General features: G+C 41.8%; 1 protein-coding gene across 1 annotated transcript in view; it reads right to left on the reverse strand.

Annotated features, from left to right (window-relative positions):
* LOC103062811 (PH and SEC7 domain-containing protein 1) overlaps nucleotides 1-18,788 on the reverse strand; it is a 124,789-nt gene that overhangs the window by 9,590 nt on the left and 96,411 nt on the right. The window contains exons 11-13 of the mRNA XM_088144263.1: nucleotides 9,434-9,612; nucleotides 3,869-3,939; nucleotides 1,454-1,611 (exon numbers count right to left, since the gene is read on the reverse strand). Coding sequence (XP_088000389.1) covers nucleotides 1,454-1,611; nucleotides 3,869-3,939; nucleotides 9,434-9,612 — 408 coding nt within the window. The remainder of the gene's footprint in view (nucleotides 1-1,453; nucleotides 1,612-3,868; nucleotides 3,940-9,433; nucleotides 9,613-18,788) is intronic.

Genomic DNA, 18,788 nt, shown 5'->3' on the forward strand with positions numbered 1-18,788 from the left:
ACAGAAATCCATCCTTATGAAGCAGCAAATGTATGCAAATCCCTCAGCCTCAAAAAAACAGCAGCAGTTCAGCTGCCCTAGCAGGAGGCATCCTAATTCCCTATAACATCCTCCTATTTACCCAAAACCTCTTCTGGGTTTCTGTTTGATTTTCTCAGTAACAGGAATGAATTTGTGTTTTCTAAAATCTGATGGGTCTTTGAATCTTCTGCTATCCAACTGCTATCCCATGCTGTTATTTATGAATCCATGGAAACAGCATTTAACAATGTTAAATGTTTCCGTATTCTTTTTTGTTATGTTTGTGAATGTTACTGTTACAATGGCCTGGGATTTACTGGGGAGGCGGGGGCTAATATGCAAAAATTAAGCACCTCATTTAATATCTCAAAATGATCTCAACTGGCCTATTAAAAGTCCCACACATTTAGAAGTATTTACAGTATGTTGGCAAATGGGGGTGAAAATGGCAGCGTGTCTCACACAAGGCTCAGTGCAAATATTTCTAATCATGGAGTGTTAAGGAGTAGCAGATGATGAACTCTGTAGTTTCAAATGGACTGCTACATTTATATCTTTCTTTTTACATAAATAAAGCATTTTTCAGTGAAATCTCATTACTGATAGCAATGATAGCAAAAATTATCCCCAAAACCTGTCTTAATTTTTCAAGATAGGATCAATTATACCAGAGCCTATCACTAGGGCCAGAATATCTATCCAGACTTTATTTTAAAGGGGAAGTGTCTACTTCCCATAAATGGCAACGCTTATTGGAAGCATTTTCAAAGCAAGTATAGTTACTTAGCCAGAGTCAGAGCCAAGACAGTAATGCACTCTCTGCCCTTTCCAGTGGTTTGTAAATAATACTTTTGGGAAGAGGCTTGGGCAGGGTAAGGGGTAAATTATACCAGGGCTAAGCCATAGTATAATTTAAACCACAAATGAATGTAGTCACAGCTACTAGCTACTTCTGTGAAAAGACTATGGATGACTCCGCCACAGTTTGTCTAGCATGTTATTCAAAGCAGGGACTCCAGATATTCCTGGACAATTCATAGGCTCTTGTTTCCACAAAGACAAAGAGCAAAGCCATCTGTAGAAGCAGTTCATTTTAGAGAAGAATTTTTTGGCATAAACCTGGTAATTCACTGATAAGCTATAGCATGGGATAGTATAATATGCAAATACATAACTATTCCCTGAAGAGCTACAGCAAGATTGAGACATTACTAGAAACTATAGGCTGTTCTTCAGTAGCCTAAGACAAACTTGATAACAAGCCATAAAAAAAAAAGGCAAGCAATGATTAATTTGGCTAGGTCAGTTTGGTGAAGTTGCTGAAGCAAATGGAGCGCTGGTACACACAGTGGCTAAAGAATCTGAGAAAAGCAGAAGCAAATTCTCAACTAAACCCATTTTCCCTCCCTGTTAGAGGTGCCCTGCTGCTTACTGGGCTTGGAAGAGGAAGACTCTCCAGTCGGCTGTCCTGAGGTAGAAAACGCTGGGTCTCTTGTTGTAATCTGATGCTTGGGTGGCCAGCGAATGATGGATGCTGATGGCATTTTTCAGGTCTTCCTCAGCCGGGGCCTGGCCAGGTTTATATTCCTCCTGAAATGCAGGTAGAAGATAGGTGTCTGTTACGTCTCTTTCCTTATTGGTCCTACTGCTGCTTTCTGTTATTTTCCATGATCTCCAGCAAACCCTCCCACTGGCAAAGTGTCAGCAATTCTCCACTCTGAAACTTCAGAATTTAAAGAAAAAATCATACAAACCAAGCATATCATTCTAACATGCTGCATATATCAATCATATATATATCCTGTCATTTCAAAGATGTGCATGCTTTTGTTTGTTTGATATTTATCTTTTAAAATGAGATATGTGTCTTTACAAAATTCTAAAAAATTGAAGGAATGTAAGGTCATCTTCAGGCATGAAGTATAGCTCACTGTATGGACTCTATTTTTATCCTTATCTTCCCTGCCATGGTATTGACTTAGGCCAGTGTTCTGCAGTACAGGTAGTCCTTGCTTACCAACCACTTGTTCAGCAACCATTTGAAGTTACAACAGTGTTGAACAAGGAGACTTACAACCGGTCCTTCAGGTTGCAGCCATCACAGCATCTCCATTGTCACGTGATCATGATTTGGCAATGGCACACATTTATGACAGTTGCAGCATCCCATGGTCACATGATCACCATTTGCAACCTTCACAGCTGGCTTCCAACAAGCAACGTCAATGGAGAAGGTGGCAGGAAATTGCAAGTCGCAATCACGTGACATTGTGGTTAACCACCTGTGGTAATTCGCTTAAGGACCACAGCCAGAACTGACATCATAAGTCAGTTCTGCTTTATGATCATGTCACTTAGCAACAGAGTTGCCAGTCCAAATTGCAAGATATAATTTGAGGGGATCATGAAGAGGTCCTGTCAGCCTTGTGAGGTATTACACCCAGAAGTACTAGCTCTACTTTATTGTAAAGTTACATTAACAGAAACTTGCAAGTCTGAAAGTACATTTCTCCCCCCTTGCCTTTACAGTCCAAGAAACTAGGGAGGGTCCCTTCTGAGACATTTACCACGTCCCCATTCCTTCTGCAGGCTAAGCTACCTCTTATCCAACCAATGCCCTGGCTGTGGATCTTTCTCCTGTCTCCCACATACCATTACAGTTCCAGAATGGCCTCCTTAAACTAGATGAATAAGTTAACCAAATAATAAATGAGTAAGTGTAGGTGATGCACATGGGGCAAAAAACTTAAATTAAAAAACCTGTAAGATCAGAGCTGGGAAAAAGACACAGAGGTCATAAGATGTTAAATCAGCGTGCAACAGCTATGAAAAGATAAACTGTATTCTAAAGAGCATTAGGAATGAAAATAAAACTGGCAATGCTGTAGTTCTCTTATACAAATCTGTAGTAAGTTCATGTCCTGTGTGTAGTTCTAGCTGCCACATTTGAAAATTGATATAACAGAGCTGAAAAAAAAACAGAGAAGAGGGCAACTAGACATTTTCCTTGTGAGAAAATACTAGAATCTTTGGAATTTAGGCTGCAAAAAAGGGAACTCAAGAAGTTCCCTTTCATAATCTGGGTAGATAAAACCATGCATGGCATGGAGAAAGTAACAGTTTTTCTCCCTCTCTTAAAAACAGTATCCAGAGTCATCTAATGATTTGAAATGATTAGAAAGAGATTTAGAACAGACAAAAAACAGCACTTCTTCCCACAGAGCATAATTAACCTGTGGAAGTCATTTGGATGAGTTTAAAATTAGTGGAGCAGAGGTGCATAAAGGGCAATTAGTTTTGAGTTTCAGCACTGCCACAAGCCTGGGGCAGCATGGGTCCTGATTCAGTAGACTCAGTCTTATGTTAGGGTTTGATGTTAAAGAAACAGGAAGTATGTTTCAAGACTTCTAAAAATGAAAATGCTGTATTCCATAGATTAAAATAGGCAGAATAAGATCCTGGAGTGCACAATTCATTGCTTGCATCTTCCAAATCTGGCATATGGCAATTCAGTCATATGCAACCAAACTATAGAAGAATGAATGAAAGAAAGAATACCGTGCGGGAATGTATGTCAGCATTTTAACAGGGGCCTACTTTAGAGATTAGCAGCAGATTTCTTTACAGTATAATTTGAAAAGTGCTTTATTATCTTTAATTTATACATTGTTTTCTAGAGCAAAATGTATATAAATACTGCAATGTATAAATATTTTAAGCAAACTGAGTATGTCCTGATTTTTAACATACGTAATTGGGCATACAACTAAGGAGATCCCATTCCTTATGACATGAAAGTGTGGGGGGGGGGGAGGAGAGGGAGAGGGAGAGGGAGAGGGAAAGATACCTTCTGTAGATACAAGATCATTCCCTTTAGTATCCCATGGAAAGTCTTCCACCCCCGTTTTCCTCTTGGAGCTGTCAAGCAAAAGAGAAAGTCAGTAAAAGAGCCAGTTTGGTCTAGTGGTTAAGGCACCAGGCTAAAAACCAGGAGACGGTGAGTTCTAGTCCCACCTTAGGCATGAAAGCTGGCTGGGTGACTTTGGGCCAGTCTCTCTCTCTCAGCCCAACTTACCTCACAGGGTTGTTGTTGTGAGGAAGAAGGAGTATTAGGTATGTTCGCGTGCTGCCTTGAGTTATTTATAAAAATAATAAAGGTGGGATAAAAAAATCTGTCAGTCTGTCTGTCTTGGGAAACATGATAAATTCTGCTGATATATGAATAGCCCTGAATGGTCTTTTTTGGTGCCAGGGAAAAATATGTCTGCAGCCTGTCCACTCTTACTGTATTCTAGAGCTATGACACTTGCAAAAGATAGTTGCTTAAGACTTTGTACTTACTGTTTGGTGGAACAGATAGGAAAAAAAAAAAAAGAGAATATACCACATTCCAGATAAACTTGAAGGAAAAAAGGATTCTCATCTTGAACCTACTCCCTTTCCAGCCAGTAAATGGGAGAATGCTATCACTTAGTAGATGACATTTATCCCCTTCCTTTTCAGAACTCTTTTCCTCCTACTGCTCTCCCTGAAAATGTTGCACTGCCTTAAGTTGTTATCTGTATTCAATGCAAAACTAACACTCTGCAATAAAACTTTCCTCCATAGACTATGCCCATCCCACAAAAAGATTCTTTTCTGAGTTCTAGGTAACTTGAAAGTTGGAATCCTTAGTATGTTTAACAATCTCCATGGGAGATTGATATGATTTGAGAAGAAACCAGAGCATGCTATTGTGTTCTGGATTTTTATTCTTGTAAGCCATCTGGAGTCACCGTGAGTGAGTTGGGCGGCCATATAAATTGTATAAATAAATAAATAAAGTTGTTGTCCTATTCTTTTTATTGTTTTGATCAAATAATGTTATGTCCAGAATAATTTGGCAATTGTTGTTGTTTAGTCGTTAAGTCGTGTCCGACTCTTCGTGACCCCATGAACCATATTGCGCCAGGCCTTCCTGTCCTTCACTGCCTCCCTGAGTTTGCTCAGTTTCATGCTCATTGCTTCAGTGATGCTATCTAACCATCTCATCCTCTGCCGTCCTCTTCTCCTTTTGCCTTCAATCTTTCCCAGCATCAGGGTCTTCTCCAAAGAGATCTCTCTTCGCATTAGGTGGCCAAAAGATCTGAGCTTGAGCTTCATTATCGATCCTTCCAATGAGCAATCAGGGTTGATTTCCTTTAAGATTGACTGGTTTGACCTCCTAGCAGTCCAGGGGACTCTCAAGAGTCTTCTCCAGCACCACAGTTCAAAGGCATCAATTCTTCGGCGCTCAGCCTTTTTATGGTCCAGCTCTCACAGCCATACATTACTACTGGAAAAACCATAGCTTTGACTATGCGGATCTTTGTCGGCAAGGTGATGTCTCTGCTTTTTAATATGCTATCTAGGCTTGCCATAGCTTTCCTCCCAAGGAGCAAGCGTCTTTTAATTTCATGGCTGCAGTCTCCATCTGCGGTGATCTTGGAGCCCAAATAAATGAAGTCTGTTACTGCTTCCATTTCTACCCCTTCTATTTGCCAGGAATTGATGGGTCCAGATGCCATGATCTTAGTTTTTTAATGTTGAGTTTCAAGCCAGCTTTTGCACTCTCCTCTTTCACCCTCATCAAGAGGCTCTTTAGTTCTTCTTCACTTTCTGCCATTAGGGTGGTATCGTCCGCATATCTGAGGTTGTTGATGACTCTCCCTGCAATCTTAATTCCGGCTTGTGATTCTTCCAGCCTGGCATTTCTCATGATGTACTCTGCATATAGGTTAAATAAGCAGGGTGACAGTATACAGCCTTGTCGTACACCTTTCCCTATTTTGAACCAATCGGTTGTTCCATGACCGGTTCTAACTGTTGCTTCTTGGCCCGCATACAGATTTCTCAGGAGACAGGTAAGGTGGTCTGGTATTCCCATCTCTTTAAGAATTTGCCACAGTTTGTTGTGATCCACACAATCAAAGGCTTTTGCATAGTCAATGAAGCAGAAGTAGATATTTTTCTGGAACTCTCGTGCTTTCTCCATGATCCAGCGAATGTTGGCGATTTGATCTCTAGTTCCTCTGCCTCTTCGAAACCCAGCTTGTACATCCGGTAGTTCTCGGTTCATGTATTGCTGAAGCCTAGCTTGTAGGATTTTGAGCATAACCTTGCTAGCATGTGAAATGAGTGCAATTGTGCGATAGTTTGAGCATTCTTTGGCGTTGCCTTTCTTTGGAATTGGAACGTAAACTGACCTTTTCCAATCCCGTGGCCACTGTTGCGTTTTCCAAACTTGCTGGCATATTGAGTGCAGCACTTTAACACCATCATCTTTTAGTATTTTAAATAACTCAGCTGGAATACTGTCATCTCCACTAGCTTTGTTGTTAGCAATGCTTCCTAAGGCCCACTTGACTTCACTCTCTAGGATGTCTGGCTCAAGGTCAGTGATCACACCAGCGTGGACATCAGGGTCATTAAGATCTTTCTTGTATAGTCCTTCTGTGTATTCTTGCCACCTCTTCTTAATCTCTTCTGCTTCTGTTAGGTCCCTGCTTTTTTTGTCCTTTATCATGCCCATCTTTGCACTAAACGTTCCTTTCATATCTCCAATTTTCTTGTAGAGATCTCTAGTCTTCCCCATTCTATTGTTTTCCTCAATTTCTTTGCATTGTTCATTTAAGAAGGCCTTCTTATCTCTCCTGGCTATTCTCTGGAAATCTGCATTCAGTTGCTTATATCTTTCCCTTTCACCCTTGCTTTTCGCATTCCTTCTTTCCACAGCTATTTGTAAAGCCTCATCAGACAGCCATTTTGCTTTCTTGCATTTCTTTTTCTTTGGGATGGTTTTAGTTGCTGCCTCCTGTACAATGTTACGGACCTCCGTCCATAGTTCTTCAGGTACTCTGTCTACCAAATCTAATCCTCTAAATCTATTCATCACCTTCACTGTGTACTCACAAGGAATATGATCTAAGTCATACCTGAGTGGTCTAGTGGTTTTCCCTACATTCTTCAATTTAAGCCTAAATTTTGCAGTAAGAAGCTCATGATCTGAGCCACAGTCAGCTCCTGGTCTTGTTTTTGCTGTCTGTATAGAGCTTCTCCATCTTTGGCTGCAAAGTATATAATCAATCTGGTTTCAGTATTGACCATCTGGTGATGTCCATGTGTAGAGTCGTCTCTTGTGTTGTTGGAAAAGAGTGTTTGCTATGACTAGCTTGTTCTCTTGACAGAACTCTATTAGCCTTTGCCCTGCTTCATTTTGTACTCCAAGGCCAAATTTGCCTGTTATTCTGATTACTCCTTGACTTCCTACTTTAGCATTCCAATCCCCTATGATGAAAAGGACATCTTTTTTTGGTGCCAGTTCTAGAAGGTGTTGTAGGTCTTCATAGAAGTGGTCAACTTCAGCTTCTTCAGCATCAGTGGTTGGGGCATAGACTTGGATGACTGTGATATTGAATGGTTTGCCTTGGATACGCACTGAGATCATTCTGTCGTTTTTGAGGTTGTACCCCATTACTGCCTTTCCCACTCTCTTATTCACTATGAGTGCAACTCCATTTCTTCTAAGGGTTTCTTGCCCACAGTAGTAGATATAATGGTCACCCGAATTAAATTCACCCATTCCCGTCCATTTCAGTTCGCTGATTCCCAAGATGTCGACGTTCAATCTTGTCATCTCATGTTTGACCACATCCAGCTTGCCTTGGTTCATAGATCTTACATTCCAGGTACCTATACAATATTGTTCTTTACAGCATCGGACCTTCTTTTCGCTTCCAGATACATCCACAGCTGAACGTCCTTTCGGCTTTGGCCCAGCCGCTTCACTCTTTCTGGAGCTACTTGGAAATGCCCTCCGCTCTTCCCCAGTAGCATATTGGACACCTTCCGACCTGAGGGGCTCATCTTCCGGCATCATATCTTTTAGCCTTTTAACATTGTCCATGGGGTTTTCTTGGCAAGGATACTGGAGTGGGTTGCCATTTCCTTCTCCAGTGGACCACATTTTGTCAGAACTCTCTGTCATGACCTGTCCGTCTTGGGTGGCCCTGCACGGTATAGCTCATGGCTTCACTGAGTTACGCAAGCCCCTTCGCCACGACAAGGCAGTGATCCATGAAGGGGAATTTGGCAATAGTCTTGAAATATTAATTTCATGAAACTCCATGGCATGGTATAGCCTTGTGATCTACACCAATATGTGCAACTATTTGTGGCACTGTTCATCTAAGGAAAGGCTCCAGCTTTATATTCTCCTAACCTATATTACATCTGCTAAGTGCTACCTGCTTCAAGAGTCTTCTTCCTATCCCTAGAGAAATGTGAGATTAAGTCGCAGTCCTGAAGTGCAGGTATCAACCATGTTTGTGGAAACAGAATGCCGCACAATGTCAGAAAAGCCACATTCCCAAGTGCCAGGGAAAAAGAGGTGGCCAAAATCAAGAAGAGGAGAGACTAAAATCAGGAAATGGGTCTGATAAACATGATATTTTCTTCTCTGTCTTTCTCCTTTCTTCCTTTATAGCTTCCTTTGTCTCACTCTCCCCCTTCTCTTTGTACGTGTGTCTGCTGCTGCATCCTACTTAGATTCCTGTTCATTGAGAAAGGGGCTGCTGTTCTTTTCTTGCATCACAATTTGTAGTAAAAAAAAAAAAAAAGGTCAGGTGTGGCCAGGAGGCCATAGGCCCCCAACCACTATGGGGGTGAAGAAGTAAAAAGTAAATGATAGACTGGAGGATCTGGAAAAAAGAAAACTAACTGCTAAGTCAATAGAAGACCATCCAATATCTGAATATTAAAACTGTTAATAATCCTATGCTGGTGTATAAGACCTATGTTATCGTGATTACAACTACCACAGGGCAGCATAATTTTGTTTCATGTGGAAATCAGTAAACCAGTTTTAACCACTTAAAAGAAAACAGAATGAGAAATATATGGAACTAAATCTTCAAACAGAGCGCCTTGTGATGGGCAGTTGAAACAATGTTTTCTAATTAAGTTTAGAGGAATTAGAAATGCATGTAAATATTGTCTAGAGTGGCCAATGGTCATTCCTGTACTATGTATGTTTTTCATCTGATTCTCATGGAAACTTCAACAGATAATCCTACTGGGAATATATAATCATTGCCTCCTTACTGTCAGGTTTTTGAAATTAATCTCAAACTTCCTGACTGCCTTGGCAAAACTTAAAAGATTTCACAGCCCACAATGTATTTCCTAGATGAAGGAATTCTGCCTTGAAGCAACTAAAGGATTAAAAGCTGACCCCTGTAAAATAAACCCCTCCTTTCTTGCATTCCAAGTTTTATAATTCAGCCTGGCAAAGAGGAATTATCCTTTTTGGAACCTCCAAGAAAGAGTGAGCACCCCCAATGCCCTCCTGCTCCTCTCCCTCCACTCACACACATGCTACTACTGTCACACGTACTCTTTTTGCAATCTGGCTCAGCATGGCTCTTGCGCACCAGAAGACCGTGCTTGTACATAGCAATGCTGGGATCCTGTGAGAAGTCCAAGAAAGGGTTGCTGCAGCTGCTGATGCGTTTGATGGACTTTGAGTTGGGGTCTGCCAGTTCTGAAAGGGACTTTCGCAGCTCTTCTTCATCTCTAGAGGGGCAAAGAAGCATCAGAGATTCACCTCTTCCAACTATTTGACATATACCATCAATATTCATCCAAGGCTTTGAAGCACTGGAGACTGAGAAGCACAAATCGGAAACCTGTTTAGTGCAGTGTCTTTTGAGGAACAGGAACTATATATGGCTGGAATCCAAAGTCCCAGGTTACCTCTGATTTTCTCAGTAAGATGGGAGATTGTTATTATATGGGGGAAAGGCCATGAACAAAACAGGCAGTTGATGTATAGACAACAGGACAGAACAGGCACCTGATACTGCCATCTTGACTGGACTTCATTCTACAGAGGTTACGTACAGATAATTATTTTTAAACAGCAAGAGGAACAATATCCCCTTTTTCTGTATCACTTTAATACTTTTGTAGTACTAGATATCATTCAAGCATCATAGCATGATAATTCTTTAATGTAACATCAGCAGAAGGGGTGGAAGGAGTAGTACTTTCTAGCTTTATTTCTAAGGTGTTTTCTTGAAGTAGAATCATATTCTTGTTCAAAAGAATACACAGAAATTTTAAAAGGATTAAAAATATTATGAAACGTTGGAACTTTCACATTAAAAACAAGAAAAAAATTACAAACTGATCTAATACAGTGAATCAAGGGGTGCAATTTGTTTCATTTTAAAGAATAAAATTATTAGTACTTGGCCTGAAGGGAGGAAAAGAACACACATAAAAAGGGTAGTGAAATGTCTTGCTCAACTCTGATGCTACACTGAATATTTGTTAAGGAGAGAAGCTGTGAAGTTCCTTAACATCAATACCTCCTGTGGTGGCCCCCGCTCTGTGGAACAATCTACCTCCCGAGGTGTGGTGTGCCCCCACTCTCATGACCTTCAGGAAAGGCATGAAAACCTGGCTATGCCAGAAGGCCTGGGGGCCGGATGGGGGCTCCCACCAGTGGAAGTGGCCTGTGGGGTAATTGACCTTGCCCCCCCGTCATCTTGAATGTTTTTTAGTATTTATGTAGAGGGTTGTTGGATTTTAATTGATTAATTAATTTTAATTATTTATATGGTATTGTTTTTTAATGGCTTGGGTTTTTGGTTTTAATTGTGAGCTGCCCAGAGCCATGCATTGGGGAAGAAGGGCGGCATACTAAATAAATAAATAAATAAATAAATGCATGCATGCATGCATGCATGCATGCATGCTCAGCTAATAATGCTTCTTTTTTCTTATGGATCACGTTTCAATGTGGGATGATGTACTGCATATCCCTCACACAAAAAGGTAGTCTCCCTCAAGTCAAGTCTTGTTACTTCATGGACATACATGTAGTTTTAAGAGATTACAAAACACACCAGGCTATGTCTACCTACCATCATAACTAAAAATTTGTTACTCTGTCAGGTTTCCAAATTAGAATTATCAATCCCAGAAGTACTGGAAACCAAGAATGCAGATGAGAGTTTGAATTGAACTGTTTCAGATTGAAACAAACAAAAACCACAAAACTCCAAAAATTAAAAAACAGGCTGGATGTCACCAGCATACTGATGAGTAAAGACAGAATCTCCTTGATTTGGCATTACTTTTTTCCAGGATGTTTTTTTACTGCTCAACCTAGTCCAATGCACTGAGATTTTCTGGAGGTTGAAGCCCAATTAATTTGAACAACCTTCCTTGGTTTCTTCTTCCAAAGGAACAACCTTCCTTAACAGTTTCATGTTTGTGTAGTATGGCTGAGATAACAATATAAGGGATCCATTATGGTTTTTAAAAGAGCAAAACAGCGCAATCTACCAGTATGGACTCTATCATATTGGGGACAATAGTAATACATGTACGGGTAGTCCTCAACTTACAACCATTTGTTTAATGACTGTTCAAAGTTATGATGGCGCTGAAAAAAGTGGCTTATGACCGGTCCTTGCACTTACAACCGTTGCAACGTTCCCATAGTCATGTGATCAACATTTGGGCACTTGGCAACTAGCATGTATTTACAATGGTTGCAGTGTCCTGGGGTCACATGATAACCATTTGTGAACTCCCCAGGGGGCTTTCGACAAGCAAAGTCAATGGGGGAAGCTGGATTCGCTTAATGACTGTGTGATTTGCTTAATATTTCTCCACTCTTATTGCACCTGCAGAATGCCAAGCGGCCCTGTTTAGGATCACCCAATCTGGGCCCAGTGGCCCATTTACAGGGCTGCTCAGAGGATTTTTCTGGACATCAGGAGGATAAAATCACTCACATCCAGTCCCAGTTGGATGCCAAGTGTGGGGCATGGTCTATGGAGATGCCCAAGGTATGGACTTACCCTGTTATCTGTGAACCCGAGGAAGTGGAAAGGGCCCTCCAGATGGTCAATGCCACCACTTGTCAACTAGATCTGTGTCCCTCCTGGCTGGTTAAGGCTCAGGAGGTGACATGTGGGTGGGTCCAGGCGATGGTGAATTCATCCTTGAGGGAAGGAGTGTTCCCAGCTCCCTTTAAAGAGGTGCTAGTGCATGCCCTCCTCAAGAAGCCATTACTGGACCCCACCATATTGGACAATTTTCGTCCAGTCCCCCACCTCCCCATTTTAGGGAAGGTGGTTGAGAAGGTGGTGGCATTGCAGCTCCAGTGTATCCTGGAGGAAACGGATTATCTGGACCCTTTTCAGTCAGGTTTCAGGCCCGGATTCAGGACTAAAACGGCATTGGTCACACTAATGAATAATCTCTGGTAGGAGTGGGATGGGGGTAATGCATCCATCCTTGCTCTTCTTGACCTCTCAGAGGCTTTCGATACCATTGACCATGGTATCCTTTTGGGCTGACTTAGGGAGTTCGGAGTGGGCAGCACAGTTTTGTAATGATTCTCTTCCTTCCTCCAAGGTCGATCCCAATCGGTGTTGGATTGGGAGTGAGAGGTCCAGCCCATGGCCTCTCCACTGTGGGGTGCCACAGGGTTTAGTACTCTCTCCATTCCTTTTTAACATCTACATGAAACTGCTGGGTGAGATCATCCGCCACCATGGGATGAGGTATTATCAATATGCAGATGATACCCAGTTATACATCTCCATCCTGGGTGAATTGAATGATGCCATGACCACCCTTTTGCGGAGCCTGGAGGCTGTGGGGGTCTGGATGGGGTGCAACAGGCTTCAGCTGAACCCTGGTAAGATGGAGTGGCTGTGGATTGGAGGCCCCTATGTATCTGAGAATTTACTATCTTTGGTTTTGAACGGGGTTGCACTGCCCCAGACAGACCCGGTGCATAATCTGGGAGTCCTCCTGGACTCACAATTCCTGCCTGAGGAGCAGGTGGCAGTTGTGGCCAGGAGGGCCTTTGCCCACTTTCGTATGGTGCACCAGTTATGCCCTTTCTTGGGTCAGGAAGCTCTCCGGTCAGTCACGCATGCCCTGGTCATCTCTTGGTTAAAACTATTGCACTCTACATGGGGAAACCCTTGAAGAGTACCCAAAAGCTATAGCGGATTCAAAATGCGGCCGTGCGGACAATCTTGGGTGCCCCAAGGATGGCATGTATAACACCTTTACTGCGGGAGCTGCACTGGGTGCCAGTTTGCTTCCAGGTCCAATTCATGATGTTGGTTATCACCTTTAAAGCCCTATATGGCATGGGTCCAGGTTACCTGAGGGATTGTCTCACCCCCATCACATCAACTCATCCCACCCAGTCAGGCAGAGAGGGCATGTTGCAGACCCTGTCAGAGAGAATGTCAGCTGGCAGGGCCCAGGAGGAGAGCCTTCTCTGCTGTTGCCCCTACCCCTTGGAATATTCTCCCCCCAGAGGTGTGGCGGGCCCCTACCTTCCGGCTTTCCAGAAAGGACTAAAGACCTGGCTCTGCCAGCTTGCGTGGGGTGATAAGAACTCTAATCAATCCTGGGGGTGGCTGGGGCCCTGATGACACTCCCTGAGCTACTCACCAATTCCATCAATTCTTGGAATTTATTATTTAAAACTGTTTTTATATTGTATTTTAATTGACTTTATCTTCTCTGTAAATTGCCCAAAGCTGGTTTTTAACGAGATGCGTGGTGACAAATTTGATAAATAAATAAATAAATAAATAAATAAATAAATAAATATAAAACAACCGTGGCAAAAAAAGTCATAAAAACGGGCATGACTCACTTAACAACCACATTGTTTAGCGATGGAAGTTCCAGTTCCATTTGTGGTTGTAAGTCGAGGACTACCTGTGGTTCACAAGTGTCCATCATTTCTGGCTCAAAACTGTCACCTAAAATGATAGTATAGAATGTTACATAAAACAAGAGTGTTTTTGTTTACTATATTTTTATACTGCCATACTCTTCAACCATACAACAAACTGATAAATCAACATAAATATAAACAAATAAAATCTAATTTCAAAACAGTGTTAAAAGTAATAGAAATGGACATCCAATGACCAGATATTGACTTCCAAAAGCCTTTCTTTTATGTTATAGATTGTTCTGTTAAACACATCACCTGTTAGGGAAAAAAGGTGTATATAATCCCATAATAGAGGTTATGCATCATTCTCTCCTTTAAAATAAAGCAAAAGAGTAGACAAAATGAAAGTGAACATATATATAACAGACTGAGTCATATATCCCTTGATGTAGATAACAAGATCGGTCATTCTAGAACATTTTCGTAGTTGTTTGGCACAATACAATACTTTCAGCTTCCTCCTCCTCCAGAGGGTTATTTCTGGGAGACCCAGGAGGAACTGTGAGGAATCCTAACTCAGGAACCTGAAACTGAATCCATCAAGTACCCCCCAAAGTTAAAGACTTCTCTAAAGAGAAATTTCCCAACAGTCACATGACTGAGTCATCACAGAAAGCTGAGTGACCGGTGGAGATCCGGAAGCCTTGGAGGATAGACAAACAGAACTTCCTGAAGCCTAACTTACTAGAGCTCTAAATAGTAACAGAGGAGCATCCTGTCCTTGTAGTGGTATAATTTGTAAGAAATTATTTTCAGTTGTTCACTGGTTCTGAATGTGTTTGTATTATTTGAGTAAATGCTCTTGCTGTAAAATCACTTTTAATTTCATCTACATTAACAAGAATTATAGAACTAATAGAATACTAGGATTCTTCCTGTAAGGTATGAAAATATACTCCTTTTCTTGCTTAAATAGGGAAATGATTTTTAAAAAATAAACAGAGTAAAGTAGTAAGCAAGTTAAAGAGCACTGTGCAACTAGTTAATGGCTTTCATTTAACTTTGCTTCCTTGGGTATCAGCCCTTTCCAGTTTCCTGACACACTAATGTTAATAATCTATATATTTCCAGATTAGTAAATAATTATTCCTGAATAAATCTTTGTTGTTTTTTGTAAAAAGTATCCTAAACATGTGACCATTTTACCAATAATTTTAAAGCTGGTTAATCAACACACAAGTTGCTTTTCATTTTCTGCCAAGTTCCACATTGACACCTGAGTTTTCTCTTTATTGATTTAGCAGCTTGATACTGAACCACAGGGCTGTATATGTTCCATCAGTGTTTTTAGGAAACTCTGGGTTGAGCAACTGTTAGCACAATAACATCAGCAAATGACATAACTTCTGCAAGCCGGCGTCCCATTCTTGCAATCCTTCGGAACCTTCTGGTCTTCCCAGGTCTCGCAAGAATGGGACGCTGGCTTCAGAGAAGGAAGGAGAGGCTTGGCTTGCAGAAGGTGTGGGACACATGGTTTTGGGAAGGGATGGGATGATGGGATGCCAGCTCGCACCTGGTGCCTCGCAGCAGGTGTGGGGTGCATGGCTTCAGGAAGGAATGGGACGATGGGACGACGGCTCCAGGGAAGGAAGGAGAGGCTTGGCTTGCAGAAGGTGTGGGACACATGGTTTTGGGAAGGGATGGGATGATGGGATGCCAGCTCCAGGGAAGGAAGGAGCGGTGCAGCTTGGGAAATGGCATGAGGTGGCAAAGGCCAGCAGTGTGGGGCATGAGGTGGCATTTCTCAGTGGCAGCGGCGGTGCTGGGGCTGAAGTCAAGGCCTGGGGGCAGTGGCAGCTGGCTGAGACCGCTGAAGGCCTCGGGTCACTGGTTCTGCCCCAGCCCCAGCACTGCTGCCAAGTGCCACTGTGCGGGGTGGCCAAAAGGGCATAGATGGGGGGGGAGATAGGTGGGTAGGGGGATTGCAGCACCCCTGCAGTTGTAAGTATGGGCAGGCTGCCAAGTGCCCAAATTTTGATCAGGTGACTGCAGGGGCGCTGCAACAGCCATATCTTCAGGCATGAGTCATAAGCCTATGTTTTCAGAGCCATTGTAATTTTGAACAGTTGCTGAATGAATGGTCGTTAAGCGAGGACTAACTCTAGTCCTCTATTTTTCAGAACTGTTGGATTTTATAGCACTGCCATCACATATAGAAAAATGATCCAACCTATTTGTTACATTTTAACAAATTTTTTTTTTTTAGAAAAAAAGTTTTCCATATTAGCAATCAGGACTGGGGTAATATACTAATTATAAAATATCTTACACCAATTTTCTCTGAGTATAATATTTAGAGTCAATTTAATATTTTTCTTTCCTTGAAATTCTGATTCTCTACTACTGTATTGTATTGTATTGTATTGTATTGTATTGTATTGTATTTATTATTAAATATATCCCCCACCCATCCCCTGCTAATGGGGAACTCTGGGTGGCTCATAGCTCATTAAAGCAATAAATACATATACAATTACATAAAACCTAAAACCTGTACAAAACATTACTAAAAAAGAAAGAGTCCAAGAGGCTGAAGGTTCAGAGATGCAGACGCTAGGGCTCTAAGAGGCTAGCCATCCCCGCACTTGATGTCTTCCCTCCCCACCCCAGGCCAAGTGACAGAGCCAGGTCTTCAAATCCCTCTGGAAGGCCAGGAGTGAGGGGGCCAATCTCACTGCTGGGGGCAAGATATTCCAAAGGGCGGGGGGCTACAGCAGAGAAGGCCTACCTTCTGGACCCCGCTAGTCGGAGCTCTTTTACTGAGGGGGTCTGGAGCATGCTCTCTCTGTGTGATTGGGTGGGATGGGTTGAAGTCATGGGGAACAGGCGGTCCCTCAGGTAACCTGGTCCCATGCCATGTAGGGCTTTAAAGGTGATAACTAACACCTTGAATTGGACCTGGAAGCAAACTGGTACCCAATGCAGCTCGTGGAGCAATGGTGTTATGTGGGTCCTTCTTGGGGCTCCAAAAATAGCCCTCACGGCTGCATTCTGGACCAGCTGTAGCTTCTGGATACTCTTCAAGGGTAGGCCCATGTAGAGCGCATTGCAGTAGTCTATTCAAGTTCTGCATCCATTTGACTATGTAAACTTCGACCTCTTCAGATACTGAGTCATTAATAATTTGTAAATTAAGCCCAACAGGTATTCAGTATTACACATTACAAGATCTTCTGAAAATCTGCAACATGGGGAAAAGGAAGAAGAGACAGCATACACAGCCTGCAACACTGCTTTCATCCAAACCTATAAAATAGCAGAAAATTGACAGATTTTTAACAAGCAGCCATCTTCTGTAAGTACTACAACTCCTTTGCCATCCAGATAGATATGATCTCTTGGAGTGGAATTTACAAGCAGAGATTGAAAACCAACAACTTATAAAACTCCACCTCCAAACTTAGCAAGAGGGAAAGAAATGAACAGAGAGTGCCAAATTGCCAATTTGGTGAAAAAGTGAAAGCCAAGATAATGGCAAATACTATTTACAGACTAACCAGATCACCCTACATCTTTAACAAAAAAGCAAACAGAGGATGTTGGGGACCTAAGAAAGCAGTTACTCTGTCTATAAGTCAGCTATTATACGGTGAAAAGCAACAGATAGATTTATTGAAAGCTGAATGGCCTCCATCTAGAAGAGACTGCAAGTGAATTCTGTGACATTTAAGCAATCCATGGTATGCCACTTAAAATGAAGTCTTTTCTGGACATCTTTTTAATATTACCCATACACTTACTGTATTTCGGTAAGAGGAAGGCAGACCACTCTTAATTCAATTTGCCCAAGAGAAGACTGTCACTTTAAAACCCTTGGAGATAACTCCAAGACTGCCTTGCCAACCACGCCCTTGAGAAGAAAAAGCCGAAGCAAACTGTGCTATCTGCAGCAAGGGAACCTACAGATGAATCCCTGGAATCCCTTTAGTGTTTTGCCAGACTTAGATCAAGCTGACTGGATGACCTGACAGAAATGCTGGCAACAACATGCATAACAGCTAAACCACTAATCAATCTGGTTTTACCAACTGTTCAAGACAGTTGGGGTAAGTTCTAGAAACAAACTGTGAGTGCTGCTTCTACTGTCCTGAGTAACTTAAGATATGCAAAATACCAACCAAGGGCTCCCAGGGCTAACTTGACTTCTTCCTATTTGTCTTTTGACAAAACACTAATTGCCAGGGCCTTCAGAAATAAAAATCTTGAGGAAGAGGCTTACCATACTGCTAACACCCATATCTCACCCATTTGTAATCCCTCAATTGCATCCTCCAGCAAATGCAAATTAATCAGTGCAGGAGCTAGATGAGGATGCCAAAAATCATGTTCACATAATCAATACCAGTCAGCTGATAAGCAACAATTTGACTATCAAAAACACACACAGATAATTGAGGATCAATCGGCACAGATAAGCCTCATGAGAGTGGCTCTCAGGAGTCACTTCCCCTGTGGGAGCCAAACCTTGCATGAATGTCTGTCAAAATAAAACCAAACACTAGAAGTGATCTGAACTGTTAATCACTTACTAAGGTCCACCTTACCATAGTCTTGTGGAATGTAGCTGGTTGGAACTCTAAAATTTTGTACTCAAATTTCATCACCTTTATCTCTAACTATGATATAATATTTCTCTAACAAACTTGGTTAACAGAGGACCCAAAATTGCTTAGATACAAAACCTTCACATTAAAAGCTGTACCAGAGAAAAGACAGGGTAGGCTAAGCAGGGAAGTGAGTATATTAATATAAAGCCACATTAAAAGACTCTAAGGAAATGAAAATCTAGAAAACGATGCAATGCCCTGCAAATGTCCTTAGGAGGTCTGTCCTTGCTGCTCATGGTTCCTCCCTGCTCATATTCCTCCCTTACAAAGACATGGATAAAGAAGTATGGGAGAAATTAGCAGGATTTATGAAGAATCTCATCTCCCAATGCTCCAATGCATTCGTTATTTTGGGG

The sequence above is a fragment of the Python bivittatus genome, unplaced genomic scaffold (genome assembly GCF_059951505.1).
Source record: "Python bivittatus isolate LINGU-HERP-01145 unplaced genomic scaffold, Pbiv_v1 ctg000400_np1212, whole genome shotgun sequence".
NCBI lineage: Eukaryota > Metazoa > Chordata > Lepidosauria > Squamata > Pythonidae > Python > Python bivittatus.